This window comes from Nycticebus coucang, chromosome 5, assembly GCF_027406575.1.
Source record: "Nycticebus coucang isolate mNycCou1 chromosome 5, mNycCou1.pri, whole genome shotgun sequence".
Lineage (NCBI taxonomy): Eukaryota > Metazoa > Chordata > Mammalia > Primates > Lorisidae > Nycticebus > Nycticebus coucang.
The window spans coordinates 78469522-78487320 of NC_069784.1; the positions used below are offsets into that span (position 1 = coordinate 78469522).

A 17799-nucleotide genomic window follows, 5' to 3' on the forward strand; every position below is an offset into this window, starting at 1 on the left:
TATGACATCTTGTAATTATAGTTAAATGTAAAGAAATGTAATTGGCCAGTATGTAATTTAGTTTTGAATAAACACTAAGTCAAACTGCTTTTCTCTTCCACTGAGTTATTTGAGTTTTTCTCTTGTTACACAAACACAGGGAATATGTTGAGTTTAATGGTAGGAAGAAAATTTAATTCAATATCAAAAAATACAGCAAGACTTTTTTTTTTTTTTAGGCCTTGCTTAAAAAGACATTAATATGAATCCCTTATCTAGTTAAATGCATTATTGAAAAAACACATGAGGGTTCATGTTTATATGTAGTAAAACTAGTAGAATGACATATCTACTCTTATGAACAACATAAATTACTAATATTTCTATTGTATTTCTTCAATTAAAGATAAACAAATGTCTTCAGAGGTTTCTGGTAAAGCTATTGTCAATGAAAAAGATGGTCTAAAAGAGTGGATACAATATTCATAAAATAAAAGATCTTGTATAAACAAAGTTATGCACATGAGACCTTGTTAACATGTTTACACAGACCAGAATGAATAATGCCTGCTAAATCAAAGTAATTTTAAAAAATAATCTAATTTATATACGAAAGTTTGTTTTAAAAGTAAATTAATAGTTTTACTTTCCTCTGAGAAAAATAAATTAGATAATTGACTAGGGGATTAGGGAAGACAAATTTCATATTGTTGACTCCCAGGTTCAAGAGGTTGAGGAAAGAATAACTGACTCCACATCTTCTTTTGCCTCTGTTCTCCTTTGGTGATGACCACTGCTATCCACATAGAATAGTCCCAAGGGGTAGGAGCCAATAAACCACCCCGTCTATGCATTCTGTGGAGCCCTGAGCTTATATATGGCTTTCAGAGGTCTGTCCGCAGCATCAAATAGGTTGTGTTCAATGGTATAAAATGTTCAAACACTGCGAGTATATGGCCTATCAGAAGGTGTTAGGTATGTTACAATTCATGTTAAAGAGAATACAGATGGAAATATTGGAATGATTATCTAGATGAGACTGTGCCATCACCCCCTTTCCTGGGAGTATTTTCAAAGGTGCAAAGGTGTGTTTTTTAATGCCCCCAAGATAATCTGGATATGGTTTTATGCCACTGGGCATACCTCCCTTAAGCCTTCCTTTACCCATCAATTTATCCTGGATCCACAGATTTTGTTCTGTCTTTTAGCTTTGTTCATATAATACGACATGTTATCTTTATAATGAAAGGATGAGATAGATCCATTATAGAAAAAGATATGCCCTATTAATGAGTTTCTAGCCCGCTATCAAGGTATCATCAAATGTGGTTTATCTTGGTGAATGAAAGCTTGAATGGAAAATTAAGCTCCCACACTGACTGTAGAAATGCAGTGGCTCATTTTGTTCTTTAATGTTACACTTCACTGGACACACTTCACAGAGCCGTGAATCATGCTTAAAACAACTGGCCTTTGCTTTAATGACAGCTGAGAATGCAGCAGAGGTGAATAATAAGTGTTAGCAGTCTTAACTTTCTCTTGCAGTACTCTTTCCCAGGTGTCTGATAGACAATTTACAAAGTGCGTATGCTATTTTATAGATTGGAACCTGGGATCCAGCCAGTGGCCTCAACATGACAGAAAGTCAAAAGGGAAAGCCAGCCAACATCACAGATTCCTTATCCAATCGTTCTTTGATTGTTACCACCATTTTGGTAAGTATTTGGTTTTCCCATTAATTTTAGATAAATGTAAACAAACATGGAAGTGGAAAGAAAAGGACATTGTAATTGGTATAGTAATCAACAGAATGTAATGTATCTTACAGTTATTTAGCAATTACTGTATAACAGATGAGTGAATGTGAATTGAGTCAGTCAGTTTCGTTAGTCTTTAATGATGTAAATTATATTAATGTTTGGGCTGTTTATGTTGATTAATAATACAGCTTCATATATTATGGAAAATCTTTTAATTTCTACAAAATTAGTTATTATTGAAGAACTGTCAATGTTAAGATTTGAAAATAGCATGGACATGCAACTGTATAGATATAGTTAAGTTTGCAGCCAGACATGAACTTGGCTTCTGTTTTCGTTTCCTGCAAATAAGTTTCGAGGGTATGGCATTCATTTTTCAAGATCATTTTTTATCATAATTATATTTTAACCTTCCTTTCAATTTCATTACTTTAATCTTGGAAAGTCATTTTTACTTTACTAATTTCCCTAATAAAATCAAATGACAAATGCTTTTCAAGGCAGACATATTTTTACCACCAAAAGAATTAAATTACTATTGGGAAGCCAGGTGTTTTTACCCCTCTTGTAACTATATATTTTAATTAGCTCACACCCTAATGTTCACTTATGCTTACTATGCCATTTGCAAAAGGGCATTTTAATTTTAGAGTAAACAAAAAGCTCTTGCATGTACATATTATTTAGTAAGTGATTTTTACCTACAGAGTAATCTTATCCGTACCTGTTCTTCTGAATCCCAACGTAGTAAGAATGTGAGAGTGATGTCCAGAACAAATGGCTACAGACATTTAGCATTTATAAAATTTCTAAATTTGATCTACAGTGGCAAATTAAGACAAAAAAATTATATTTTTGTGCTTTTAGTGACAACAAGGGATGTCTGTAGGTATGTCAAAATGGAATATCTCAGGTTAAAGGCTGTAGGTAAGGAAACAAAGCTGATAGTCATGAACTGTCCATAATGAAAGTCATGAAATGTTTTAATCATGCCCTTGCTAAGTACCTCAGTGAATACTTATTATTCCCTATGTACCATGTCCAAACTTTCCAGTTCTTCCTTTAGCTGAATTTTATATCTATCTTTCTTTTCAAAGGTATCTCCCGTACCCACCAACTCACCCCTATTTTTCAGTCAACATTTTGTCCCTGGTCCATCTACCACCATGTCCTGAATCCCATTGTCTTCTGCTAAGACTATTGTGGTAACCACGTTACTATCCCTTTTGTCTATAGCTCTCCTCAGTGCACGTCAGTCCTACTATAAAAATCTAATGCTTGTCCAGGCAGATGGTAATTGCTTGAACCAGGACACCAAGAACAATAATAAAGATCTAATTCTATCATTTTCCTGCTTCCCTGTTATACAAATCTTTATGAAATCCATATTGACTATTAAACAGCCCCCCTATTTTAATATTGGTGTTCACGTTCTTGCAAAGTCTGTCCTCCCCCATCTTTTATCTTCATTTCCCATTTTTCCCTTTCAAAAATCCTGTGTTTTAATTGAATTGGAATAATCAGTTAGCTCACTACTGTAATTACATAAATTCTATTCCCTTTCTCTGCAATCTGTTTCTCTCAATTCCTGACAAACTATAGTACTTGTCAGTTCTACAAATGATTAAAATATTATGCTAGTCTTTATCTCATGTGTGCATTATTTTCCCAAACATCACTAAGCATGCCTTAGAAGAACAGAATTTGACTCTTCTGTTTTCCACTATATATGCCCTTACAATTCTCACAGAGTGAACAGTGCTGTTCAAAGGACCTCTGTAACCCTCAGTAATCTCGCCCTGCCCTCTTTTCTGTGTTCTCCCTGATCCAGCTGAATTCCCAAATACATCACTTGTTTTATGGCTCTAAATCTTTGCTCCATACTTTATATTCTCTGTAAAAATCCTATCCATTTTTCTAAATCCATAGCACATGCTACTCACTCCATGAAATTCTCTCATCTCTTTATTTAGTTGTGTGTGTGTTTTGGGGATTCGGAGGTGTCTATATATCATAACATTCCATCCTAGCACTTACTAGGCATCGTTTCTTTTTTTAATTAAAAAAAATGTGTGCATGTCTGTGTCTTCATTTGCTGTGAAGCTGCACAAGGCTAATAATCTAATTTTATAGTTTTTTGATTTCTCAATGTCAGAGTGAAGTGTTTTGGGCATAGCAAGGTCTCAATAAATATTTGTCAAATTAAATCAAATAAATGGTATTTAATTTGAATACCATTAAATGGGATTAAATTAAATGGGAACATTAGAAGAAGTACAGAACCTTCAAATGACTATATTTAAATATTTTTCAAGTTTTCAGGTTGTTATAATCATTTAGTGCAAACAAAGCAGGTGATTAAGATTACCCATATAATTTCTCAATCTTGCTTTACACAGTGTTTTCTTATTAGAGGAATTCAGATATTTTTCTCTATCATAAACAATTTTACATAGATCTATAAACAACTGGTATTTAATTTTAACATCATATCAGAGCCAACCATAAAGAATTAATAAATGCACTGCTACTCTAAACATATTTAATACCATACAAAGCAGTGTTTCTGGACTTTGACCCTTGAACATCTTCACATCTTCATTTTTTAAAGTTCTGTGGGTAATGTGAATTGGTAATCATGATTGAGAACTCTTCAGATCATTACTTTGTGTAACTAAGATGTAAGATCAACTATGAAATAGTCATTAAATTTATATTTTAATAAATAGATCATTTATAGAGTATGACAATCTACCAGTGTATAAAAGATTCTATTTCCTAAAAGGATAAAATAAGGCACTTGATTTTCATATATCTCAGCTGAAAAAAAGAAATCTGTTTCTGAGTATTCTGATCACAGAGTTTCCTCAATCAAGAGAATCGTTTTGAAGAGATTATGTACTTAATTTATGTAAGTCTTATGCTTGCTGTAATTTATTGCTGCTTTATTGATATTTTATGGAGAGGTTATGTTTTTTGATTAATGTTATGGTTATTTTGTCTTTTTCCATCTTGGAAAATCTCAGAGGAAATTCTGGCTATGTTATGAATAATGACCTTTCTTCCAAAGTCTCTAATATGTAAAGGAGACACAAAGAGAAGTTCACTTATGCTTCTTGTCCAACATTTTTATGATGTATTCTAAAAAAAAAAATGGTGAGGTATTCTGGAATTCAGTGTTATCCATGAGCTAATCATGATCAGCTCTATTTCTCATGAATTTCAATCATTCTTTCATTTGATTTTATTCATTCATTCTTTTATTTAGTATACATCTATTGAATAATGATGATATACTAGACATTTTTTTAAAAGTTATACTTGATGAACAAAATAAATATTCTCTCTGCCTTTATAAGACTTAAAAAATGCCTTAAAAAGACTTAAAAAAGAATGTGCACACACACAATTTGTGATTAGGATATAATAGAAAAGCAAAAGGTATGATGCCTTATTTACAGGGTGCTCCTGAGTTTTATTTAAGTCAAGAATGAGAGGACAGGTCAGGACTCACAAGAGAAGAATAGGCAGCTGAGACCCAAAGTTTGAGAAAAAAATAGCAAGGTGAAAAATGGATAAAGAAATGTTCTAGGAAGAGAGAACAGCACATGCAAGAACCTAAACCAGGAAAGATATTGGAAAATTTACAAAATTGAAAGAAGACCATGATGACTAGAGCTAACACATTGATCTGTTTCTCAACTTCATCCAATATTAATACATGAATATGGTCCATTACAAAAAATAATAGCACACGTTTACTGCAAACGATGTGCCAGCCACAGTTCAAAGCCCTGCCCCTTTATTCATTTATTGTATAATCCCCTTTGAGGTAGATACCATTATTCGTTTCATTTTACAAGTTGGAAAGCTGATGTCTAGCCTGCCCAAGTAACTCAGTCATGGTTGCACAAGGCTGGAACGTGCAGTACTAGGGTTTCAAACAAACTGTTTAGTCAACGCGAGCAATTGATACTATCAAATGAAAGTTCTAGAAGTCTATTGTAGAAAAGCCCAAAGGCTACAGTTTAGGATGCAAATTGCACCTTGACTGAGACTTGTTTACCTAAAGCAATGTTTCTCATGAAGTAGTTGCACATCTGTTGTGACACTGTGATGCCCTCTGGAAAAATCCCCAAATGTAAACATTCCCTTACGGAAACCAGCATTTAAGCTACTCTTGCTGGACTATGTTAGGTCTCTAGTTTCTGTCCTCCCAAATTTAGCTCCCAGATTTCTTTCAACCTCTTTAAACCATAGATTCAGATACTTCTGGGTAATCAGAAGTATTGGAGCTTATCTCATTTTTTCTGTAATTAGCAATTGGAACATTTTACAAATGTTTTCTACTTTACGTCAATATCATGACCTAGACCCAATACATTAAGTGGGTACAGTACAATGTTATATCATATTGTGAGTAAATTCATTTTAGGAAATATTAAACATTTATTTTATATGTTTAATTTTTTTTAGTCTTGAAGCAAGATTTGTTATATTCAAAAATGGAGATTTGTGGATCTTCATCTACAGGTCTACATCTAAAGTTCAAGTCTACTGTTTTTAATACTGTTTGTGATTTCCCATATTGCCTTTCTGGCTTTTAAATTTCAAGTTCAATTGTTGTTGAAATTCCCTTGCTGCTGTGTTTATCATTATTAATTGTACTAAAAATATCAACCAGAATGTTTTCCTCTGTGATTTCATTTATCACACAGAGATTATATTCAAAAATAAAACTTATTAAAATATAAGTTCCTGTCAAAAAATGTTAAGAAAAATACAAATTCTGATCTAGCTAGAGAGATTTTAAACAATATCACATGCCATAGCTTTGGTTTCTAATCTGTTTCTGTTGTCATTATTGCTATCAATTGATTAGCTAGGGGAAAGGTTATGTGATCAAATATTTATTTAAATCACATAGGAAATGCCTATTTTTTCCCTTTAAGTTCTTGGTTTTCAATAGATTTTTTTTTCAGTCTTGTCTAAATATGTTGAGTGCTTCCCACTGTGCTGCTCCTGTATAATAATTGATTTTTGTCCATCAAAAGATTGCTGAAATTTAAATGCCACTGTACCTGTTCTTTCTTCTGTTGACTAGTAGCACTTTAGTGTGCAAATGACCATGCATTGGTTACTATTTCAGAAAAGCATTTACTCTTGAGGAGAGTTTCTACTCCCCATTTGCTCAATAAATTTAACAAATGTGCTTGCAACTGCAACTTAGTCTTATTTTTACTTTCCTGGCACTCTGTGAAAGGTTGTGCATTACAGTATCCAACTTACTTGCTTAAGCTTGTAAAGCTTTTTAGTCATCGCACACAGATACAGAAGGCTTATCTAGAAGCAAACTTTCAAGGACAATGGAAAAGTTCACAGTACAAAAGAGAGAAGTGACCAGATCATCTCCTCGATGGTTCTTACAGCTTCTCCCGTAATATTAGCAAAAGCAGTTTTCTAGGGCTTCAAATCTGCCACCACAATACAGTTTTCCCTCTGCCTCTTCTCTTTCCATTGTCACGGAAGGACTGTCAAGCATGTAGTTCTTAGAGAATTGTGTGGCAGTCAGCCTTGGAAACTCAGACACTGCAGCTTCGCTAAGAAAACAATCTAAGAAAAACATTTTCATTCTTAGCAACCTCTCCACCATTTCTAAGCTGTTTTGTTTAAATAAGCATTGAGGAAATAAGATCAAAATAATTTAAAGAAGGCAGCACCCATCGCTCAGTGGGTAGGGCGCTGGCCACATAGTAGGCTGGGCCTGCTAAACAGCAATGACAACTGTAACAAAAAAAATAGCTGGGCCTCGTGGTTGCTGAGGCAAGAGTGTCCCTTAAGCCCGAGTGTTTGAGGTTGCGGTGAGCTGTGATGCCAAGGCAGTCTGCCGAGGGCAACGCAGTGACTCTGTCTCAAAAATAAATAAATAAATAAAATGATAATAATAATTTAAAGAAGATATTGTAGATGTACAATTGTACTACTTAAATGTAAACTGTAAGATAAAGTAACTTATTCAATTTTAAAGTCTCCTTTGACCTCGTTGCTGCAACCAGCTTGTTCAAAGACAACCACACATCTTCTCACCACATTTGTTCTTTTGTTTCAGGGATTGTGCCAGCTCTACAAGGCTCCCTTTTATTCTTGCACTGGTAGCTTCATGTATTTTATTTCAAATGCATCTTAGTTCTCATATTTTTGTAGACATCCAGATGAGCTAGGAAAATATAAAACTGATGGTGGTAGTAAGAGGAGGAAAGAGTAAAGAAATAAAGCTGTGAGTCTTTATATAAAATTAGGAGTAATTAAAAAAATCTTAGGGTCCCTATAGGTGACACAGACCCCCGTTTTTTACTACATATGCACATACACACTTGTTTCCCTCATTCTTCATTAAATTTGCTTGAAAATTGCTATAGTGAAGATTCATAAATATTTATATTTTGTTGTTATATTGTTTTTTATTCCCAACGTTATTGTTGGTAGTATAATTTTGCTGAGGACTATTTTATTATTATATTATTATATAAACCATATATTTTTTTCATATATTGTGTTTTGTATGGAAGAAAGAATAGAGAAATCTGAATTTTTGTGCAGTCTAACTACTGACAAAATATATGGAAATGCAATATTTTGGCTTTAGCATTCTTATTTTTACAGACGTTATCACAATAGGACTTATACAATTATACAATCTGAATTTTAGCTGTGATCTTTATCTGAGATTCAGATGTAAATTTGTAACTGCTCATTGGACCTATATCCACCTGCATGGACAGTGGTAAACAAAGCGCACCAACCCTCCTTCTTTAAGTCAGAACTAAGTAGACCTGTTTATCCTGTGTTTTCAGCCTTTGTTTCTGGTTCCAGTACCTCTATTCACCCATCCAGAGGTTTGTTTTGTTAAATACCTCAGTTTCTTCAGAACCTGTACTCACAATTCAGGTACCTAAAAGAAAGAAAGGATGGGTTATTCTCAGAAAGTTCAACAAAGATGTGAGTTAGAAACATTTGAACAAATGAGAGAGGATTTATTTATGGGTGCTACTGAGTTGGAGATTATTTACAGAGTCTATTTTAAGAGTCACTATACCAATAGGAAAGTGGTAAGAGATGGCAGCGTTGACAAATCAGACATGAGGTTTCAATGGGGATGGATTAGTTGGGGAAAAAATGGTTGAGAAATGCAAATGAGAACTTAAAGTACAAGCCTAGAGCCAAAGGTATTAGCATTGCCACAGAGTGTGATAGGGATGTTAGGAAAGGAGATAACGTATTCTTTTCAGTCATATATCAATGGAGATATTGGCAATTGGTTTTGTGCAGTCAAATATCACTTTTTAATTACTATTTTCTTTCAGAATATTACAGAGGTACACACATTGTGGTTACATAATGTGCATTTATACATTTGAAGTTGATTTTATAAGTGTGCACTTCACCCAAAGTAGGTGCAGTCACATCTGGATTATTCACTATTCTTCTACTGTTTTTGTTTTTCTTATTTGAATAAGAAACTAGAACCAGATTCTCCCATGACAGATAAACCAAGAAATTTTATGCCCAGAAATGTCAGTAAAGCGCCATTTCCCTTAAAAATCATAGTATTTATAACATTAAAATACAGAAAATTTAAGAATTAACTTCTTTTAAATTTCAGAATATTATAGGGTTTCATTTTTAAAGCACCCGTTTGCACAGTAGTAAAACATGTATATAAAAGTTGTACATTTTGTGAAATGAATGTAAGAAAAAAAATCTTTACTATTCATGTATGAGAGTAATAGATTCAGAGATGAAATGCTGTTTGGAGATTAGCTAATAGGCACAGCCTCTTCCCATCAACCCAAGAAGTTCCAGTAATGGAACTTCAGAGAAATGGCACATTTGATTGATCTGAACCTTAGCTTTTTGTTTTTTTCTACTCTTTCACTTGCAAATTAAGCTAATGAAAAATTTAATGGCCAAAATACTAATATCATTAAAACATAGTAAAAACCAAGATCTGCCATCTAAACTGAGAATTCAGTCAAGTGGAAGAGTTTAATAGCATACCAGTTTTTATAAGAACATGCCTTTTTTTCCTATATACGAATGAATGATATGAAGGATGATCACTATGCCAAATCACCCTTTAAACCCTTATTTCTTTAACACTAGTAAGTTCCTTTCCTCAAATGTTGGTGAACAGCACAACTAGTAAAACTCTAGCCTCTTTTTTTTTTTGAAAGTTGAGTTCAACTGTATCACACAGCCATTATTTCTGTAGGATTCACTACAGTATCAGTTAATTAAATATTACTTTACAGGGAGAAAGTTCTTCCCACCTACCAAATCCTAGCAGATTTTCTGTAATTACAGAGTAAAAACTGTAACTTTTCTTAGAATGATAATTATGGCCAAGAAAGACTTTTTTTTTTTTTTTTTTTGGTACAGTATGAAATTCTCTGAAGTTATTCTTCTGAAAAAGGTAAACACAGTTTGCCGTAGCTAAGGATATGATTATACCTGCATAGTTTATTAAAGGACTGTTGTGTGTCTGAGAATCATTCATAAAAATGAATGCTTCTGCTTAATAGGCCTACAAAAAAAAGAAAAAGAAAGAAAGTAAAATAGATTTTCTAGATTACCTCAGACTATATTTAAATGTTGCTAAAAAACATAAAACTAAATAATAAACATGGTTTAAGAGAAAATTATTGAGGTAAAATTTTGCTGTGTGGGTATACTGCATTATTTTATTTTATTTTATTATTTTTTTGTTGTTGTTGTTGCAGTTTGGCCGGGGCTGGGTTTGAACCCACCACCCTCGGCATATGGGGCCGGCGCCCTACTCACTGAGCCACAGGCACCGCCCTGCATTATTTTGTTGTGGTTTTAAAATATAAGCTCCAGATTATTGTAGCTACTATCCAAAAATTTACTATCCAAAAAATTAATGTGAGAGAGTTTTTTTAATAATGTCTTGAGATACCAAAATGGAGTTTGTTTCCCAAGCAAGAGAGCAATGGTGTGAGCCCATGTGGTGATTTGCTTCATCCATAGCTCTTTATCCTCCCAAGCCAGTCATCATTAGCGTTGCCTTTTCCTGGCAGCATGCAGCTGTACTGATGGTAGCTGCTAGCGTTCCTCCCTCCTTCCTCCTGGTATTCTCCCTTCCAATGGTGATAACCTGGAGTGCACCATGGGCTTCTGACATGGACACTAATTAGGGATGGCAGAATTCAGACTTTAAGAGCAACAGTGAATAGAAAGATATTGGAAGAATGGGACTCAAATAATTATGAGACTGTTCTTAGTTTTACATAGCACTTGCTGGAATGGAGGAAGCTGAAAAAGAAATAAAAAAATACCGTCCTGTCAGTAGCTTATTCTTGTATTGTTATTTATGCTTATCTTTTACCTATTGCTCTTTTGGGGGGTATTTCTTGAGGCTGCAAATTAGATTTTTTTTTTTTGCCTTGTCCAATTCAGTTTTCATATATTTTTCCTGCAATATTTATGGTAGTATGAATCATAGAAATGCAATGAAAATACTCATAAAGCTTATTGTCAAATAGTTCCCTTAAAATGTATGATCCCTTTGCATTTTGAGATCAGAGTTTTGTTATATACATTTTTGAAACTTCCTTAAGTTAGCTTAAACAAAAATAACCGAGGACTATGTTAGAGTAGGTAAAATGTAATTTAGAGGAGTTGGTAGTATTTATTGAAAGAACTGAGATTACAACCTTGGAATTGTGTATTGGACCTAGATAGTATAAGAAGTTATAAAGTCAAATAGTCATTGATCTTTACAAATGCTAATAATACTAGTTTTTCATTAAATCTCAGGCTTAAAAACACCATTTTCAGTTAATGCAAATAAATGCCTTATAAAGCATTTCGTTCGAAAGGATTTTTAAAACATGATCAAATAAATTAGCACTTAAATTTATTTTATTTTCTAATATTGACAAAAGATACTCTTTTAAAAATCATTTTCCAATTATGAGTTTCACAATTTTACTCATGCTCATTAACCAAGAATTGGCTAAGAATAAAACTTATCATAATTATTTCTCACCTTCATAAATCTTTTCATAAAATTTTCTTATATAATAAGAAATAACAATAAAAATAACATTTTTGAAGTAATTTACGATAAACATAAGAACAACCAATCATTTTCTCAAAAAAAATGCAAATTGTTTAAAAGTTGGGACATGAGAATATCAGTTCTTCAGTTGGCTTGGAGGAGTTTGACTGGGACTTGGCTTACGGGTTGGCAGATGGCTTGGTGCCTCTATGCCAGCTGTCAAGTCAAAGGCATTGATGGATAACAACTTTGGAAAAGATGTTCATGTGGTTAGATCAAAAGAAAAACAGAGCTGAAGAAGCAAAACATAAAATTCTTTTCATTAAGAGCCCATATTTTTCTTTTTTCTTTTTTAACCTGCCCTCTAGTTTTCATCTTTAATCTACTCTTTTATTACTGGTGCTCCATTTTATAAATTCTGTTATTGCTTTTAGGATTCAAATATTGAAATTATCTACAATTCTTTAATTAAAATACTCTCTAGATATCCATAATACAGCTATCCTCATTAATACTGTGAAAGATTTGCTTCCTCTTAACTTTCTATTAAGATTCTCAGGAAAATTCAAGAAAAACAATATAAAAACAATATGAAAACAATTTTTAAAAAGGGATCTTATAAATTAAAGTTAAAAAGACACCATACACCACAATTTCAGTAGAATACACACCAGATAGAGTTTATGAGGAAAGATTGCTGTGATTGTAGATTTTTATTCCATAAATACAGGAAAAATACTTTTCGTTTTCAGTGTTGAACTACTTTATGAATATAGTCCTATACTTACAGGATCTACAATTATTTATTAAGTATACATACCCATAATTTCATTACTAATTTTTAATGGCTTTGCTTTATTTTTATATGCATTTGTTGAAAACTTTATTCTGTGAGCCTGTTCCTTGTTGTAATAGTATTTTTCTTGTTATTAACTGTGATAATAGAATTATGCTTAGGGAGGTCTTTTATAACTGGGTGTGGTGGTGGCTCATGACTATAATCCTAGCACTCTGGGAAGCTGAGGAGGTGATTGCTTGCCTCAGGGGTTCGAGACCAGCTTGAACAAGAGCAAGACCCTATCTCCACTAAAAAAAAATATATATATATAATAATTTATATATATATATAAATTAGCTGGGCATTGTGGTGGGCACCTGTAGTTCCATCTTCTTGAGAGGCTGAGACAGGAGGATTGCTGGAGCCCAGGAGCATGACAAATGACAACACAACACTACCCAGAGCAACTACGACTGGCTCTAAAAAAAATCTTTTATTTTTAGCTTTTCAATAAATAATTGTTTAAGAATGAACACTAAATACAATATAAAACTTGGGTCATCTATAGCGATTGTGTTAATACTCTAGTTATACTTATTGTTGCGATTCATGCATTAATTATCTTCTGACTAGTAAAAATTTTTTTCCAGATACAAGCTATTTTTAAATGTGGTTAAAACATAGTTTAATGGACTGCTATAATTTGTTTGCTCTATTGTATGTAAGTATCTTTAATAGTGACTGTCCCATAACCACATTTTGCTACTTTCTTATATCAGAGTCGTGCTAACTTCATTTAAAAAAGAGGGGAAAGTGGTGTCAAAGCATTTGCTATAGTCCAAAGAAGGCTATGTATTATAAGATTGTTTTATGTTAGGTTAAATATAAAAATGACAGTAGTTTTTTCTGAAAAAATATTTAATAACCTTTATAATTTCTCTTATGATTATTGACCTATTCATTTTATTACATATTTTAAGGCAGTTTTACTTTATGCATTAACATATAAGATGATATTCATATTTATTAACATGGATTTTCATTTAATGTCATCATATAATTTTTATAATATCTATCTACTTGAGTCTCTTTCTCATATAAAATTCTTTGGGATTTAAAAAAATTATTATTTTTTTCTCAGTTTGTTTCATTAATAGATCTTATTTTATTATTGTTGCTTTTATTGAAGCACATGTTTTCAATTTAGCCATTTTCTTTTCTTCTATTTTCTATTTTTTTTTTTTGTATTCTTACCTTCTGCTTCTAGGGGGTTTAAGTTTTCTATTTTCTAACCTTTTATGACTTAAATACTCCATTTATTTGTTTTGTTTTTAATTATTTAATGATAAATTCATATAAAGATGATTTTCTCTGACAAATGCTTTGAAGACTTTTTTTTTTTTTTTTTAATAAGAAGTAGTATGGCTGGCTGAGCACCATGGCTCACGCCTGTAATCCCAGCTCTCTGGGAGGCCAAGGTGGATCATTTGAACTCAGGAGTTCTAGACCAGCTTGAGCCCAAGTGAGACACTGTCTCTACTAAAAAATAGTAAAACCAGCCTGTGTTATAGCAGGCACCTGTAGTCCTAGGTACTAGGGAGGCTGAGCAAGAGGGTCACTAAGCTTAAGGGTTTGAGATTGCTGTGAGCTATGGTGTCATGGCACTCTACCTACAGTGACAGTCTATCTCTTAAACCAACCCAGACTTTGAAGTTCAGGTAATAGATATTAATTAATTTAAATGGCATACTTTCAAAAAATTCTTTTTAACATCTACTTGTTTCTTTATACTGAGAGAAATATAGAATTAACCATCTTTTACTGAATTTAGTGTTCATAGCCTTTTTAAATATCAGCTTCTACATTCTTGTGCCCTTTATTTGACTGGTGCCAATAAGTACTTTGTTATGAAATGCATATTTTTGCTAATTTTCATTCCATTCATAAATTTTATGGTGAAGTAGCTAAAATATAAACATTTTTAAATGTTCCAACATTTTTTATTAAAAACACATTTGATGTATATTCTTTGGCATTATTTTTGTTTAGGCAATTTTTATTTCTCCTATTTAAAGCTTACTGGACTATTTCCCACTTTATCTTTGTGATTTATTTTTATATGTTTATTTTTTTAATGACAGGTCTAGTGCAGAGTAATTTGTAAATCTATTTGCCAGCTTTCTAAAGAAATGTCATGAATTCATCTTCTAAAACTCTCACCAAGCTTAAAAAACTCCTCTTTTTTTAATTGTTAAATCATAGCTCTGTACATAAGTGCAATCGCCTGTACCCATTCTAAGATGCACCATAGATGTGGCCCCACCCATTACCATCCGTCCACCAAAACCTCTCCCCTCCCTTCCCCTTCCTTGGCCCTTTCCCCATAGTCTTGTGCTATAGTTGGGTTATAGTCTTCACGTGAAACCTGTAATTTAGCTCCATAGTAGGGCTGAGTACATTGGATACTTTTTCTTCCATTCCTGAGATACTTTGCTAAGAAGAATATGTTCCAGCTCCATCCATGTAAACATGAAAGAGGTAAAGCCTCCATCTTTCTTTAAGGCTGCATAGTATTCCATGGTATACATGTACCACAATTTGCTAGTGCATTCGTGGGTCGATGGGCACTTGGGCTTCTTCCGTGACTTAGCAATTATGAATTGGGCTGCAATAAACATTCTGGTACAGATGTCTTTGTTATAGTGTGACTTTTGGTCTTCTGGGTATAAACCTAGTAAAGGAATTATAGGATCAAATGGCAGGTCTATTTTTAGGTCTAAGTATTCTCCAAACATCCTTCCAGAAGGAACGTATTAGTGGGCATTCCCACCAGCAGTGTAGGAGTGTGCCCTTTCCTCCACATCCACGCCAACATTTCTGGTTTTGGGATTTTGTTATGTGGGCTACTCTTACTGGGGTTAGGTGATATCTCAGAGTAGTTTTGATTTGCATTCCTCTGATGATTAAGGATGATGAGCTTTTTTTCATGTGTTTGTAAATTGTGCATCTATCTTCTTTAGAGAAGTTTCTCTTTAAGTCCCTTGCCCACCCTGAGATGGGGTCACGTGTTCTTTTCTGGTTAATACATTTGAATTCTCTGTGGATTCTGGTTATGAGACCTTTCTTGGAGGTATAACCTGCAAATATTTTCTCCCATTCTGAGGGCTGTCTGCTTGCTTTACTCACTATGTTCTTGGCTGTGCAGAAGCTTTTTAGTTTGATCAGGTCCCAGTAGTGTATTTTTGATACTGCTCCTCTTAATATAGGAAGACATACAGATTACTTAAGCATTCCTAGTAGGTCTTTGGAGTCTTAACCTTAAGCCATGTTCTCCTGCTGCAACCTGGCTGTGGTTTCCTCTAGCTTTTTTCAAAGCTGTCATCTGGGCCTTTGTTTCACCTGAGTACTGGGAATTGTGTTTCTCTATCTCCTATGCTTCTAACCCCATTTTCCTGGATCCTATTCTTGCATTTTTCCTGGATTATTTTCTCATTTTGTTAGAACACAGGCTATGATGGCATTCTGAGAAAGTTTAGACCTTATGTATTTTAAAAAATTGTATTCATGTACAGAATTATATGTAGAATTCTTTGGAAGACACTATTCCATTGTCTTCTATGCTGCTGTTGTTCAAAGGTCAGTCTGGCTCCTAATTTTTAAACGTGGGCTGTATTTTTTCTTTCTAAGAATAATTTCAAGATTATCTTTTTATTCCTGAAACTAGGGAACTTCACTAAGATATGCTTTGTTGTGTCAACTTTTTAAAAATGTCATTGTCTTTAACATTCTCTAGTGTCTAGATATGTGCTGTCCAAAATGGTACCTAATATGTAGCTAAACATGACTATTCAACATTTGAAATTTGGCAAGACTGAATGGAGATGACATTTAGGGTAAAATAAATACTGGCTTTCAAATAAAATTTGAGATGGAGATGACATTTAGGGTAAAATAAATACTGGCTTTAAAAAGCTATAAAATATTTTCATTCTATATTAATAACATGCTGAAATGTTAATATTTTAAAAATATTAGGTGACATTTCGCAAACCAGTAGGAAGAGTAAATGAATCAGAGTGGGAATGGTGGATAATTGAGAAAATAAATTACACAAGAAACACAGATTACATGAAAGACAGAGATGAGATCCAAAGAGATGGGATGGGAAGGTCTGACACAGCTGATGACTGCAGCCATCACTGAGCCATGAGAACAGCTTTTTAAATATAGTACCTAAACAAGGTTGCTTATATTAATAATGTTGCAAATCAGCAAAGAAAGTGAGTGGGAATATTTTCATCTTACAAGGCTGAGAGGAAGTAACTGGATAAGTAAAAGGCGTTTTATCACAAGCAATATTCACAAGGACGTGAATATTAGTACATGGGGTAAAGATTAACTTCAGCGAAAGAAGGCTATGTGCTTTTAGGCAAAAGACAGGAAAGTATACAGAAGCTACATGACCTGTGCCAGAGGGAGCAGGGAGAGAGGGCTGTTGTTTTACTAAGAGAAAAAATAAACAATTGGGGATTGTTCCCCAAATGCACCAACCCCGCTGTGGGAGTTCTGCTGCCTCACAGCTCACACTCCACAGTTAAATCAAATATACTGTTTAGATTAACTTTATCTGTCACTTTAACTTTTTTTACTATGGTTACTATAAAAATCTAAATAATATGGTGGCTCCTATTTGTGACTTACTGCATTATATTTCTATTTGATAGCATTAATCCACAATCTTGGCGGGCACATTTAATCCAAAAACTTACATGTTTTATCTGAGATACTTTCTTAATATTATGTAATGCAATAGTTTCCATTTCATCATTTTTCCAGTGTCTCTTTCATTGGATGTATTTTGAGCAGCTATTAGACATCTCAGCAGCACGTAAACATTAGGTGGAGGTATATGTTTTTTGTTTTAAACATTGACGTCCAGGTCCTACGCCTAGACATTCTAACTGATGAAGTGTTTGATTGAAATTTCCCTAGATGACGGTAATGATTCCCTAACTTTCAGTTATGCAATGAATAAATTTTGGAGACCTAATGTACAGCATGTGACTAAAGTTAATAATAATATATTGTATACTTGAAGTTTGCTGGATAGATTTTATTATTACCACACACACATAATGTGAGATGATGGACATGCTAAGTATCTTTATCGTAGTAATCATGTAGTATACATGAATCAAAAT

At 33.4% G+C, this 17799-nt stretch overlaps 1 protein-coding gene across 5 annotated transcripts in view; it reads left to right on the forward strand.

Moving 5' to 3' along the window:
* Window positions 1-17799, forward strand: part of GRIK2 (glutamate ionotropic receptor kainate type subunit 2) — a 735964-nt gene that overhangs the window by 460100 nt on the left and 258065 nt on the right. For all 5 annotated transcript variants that reach the window (XM_053592072.1, XM_053592073.1, XM_053592074.1 and 2 more), the window contains one exon: window positions 1581-1694. In XM_053592072.1, the coding sequence (XP_053448047.1) occupies window positions 1581-1694 (114 nt within the window). The remainder of the gene's footprint in view (window positions 1-1580; window positions 1695-17799) is intronic.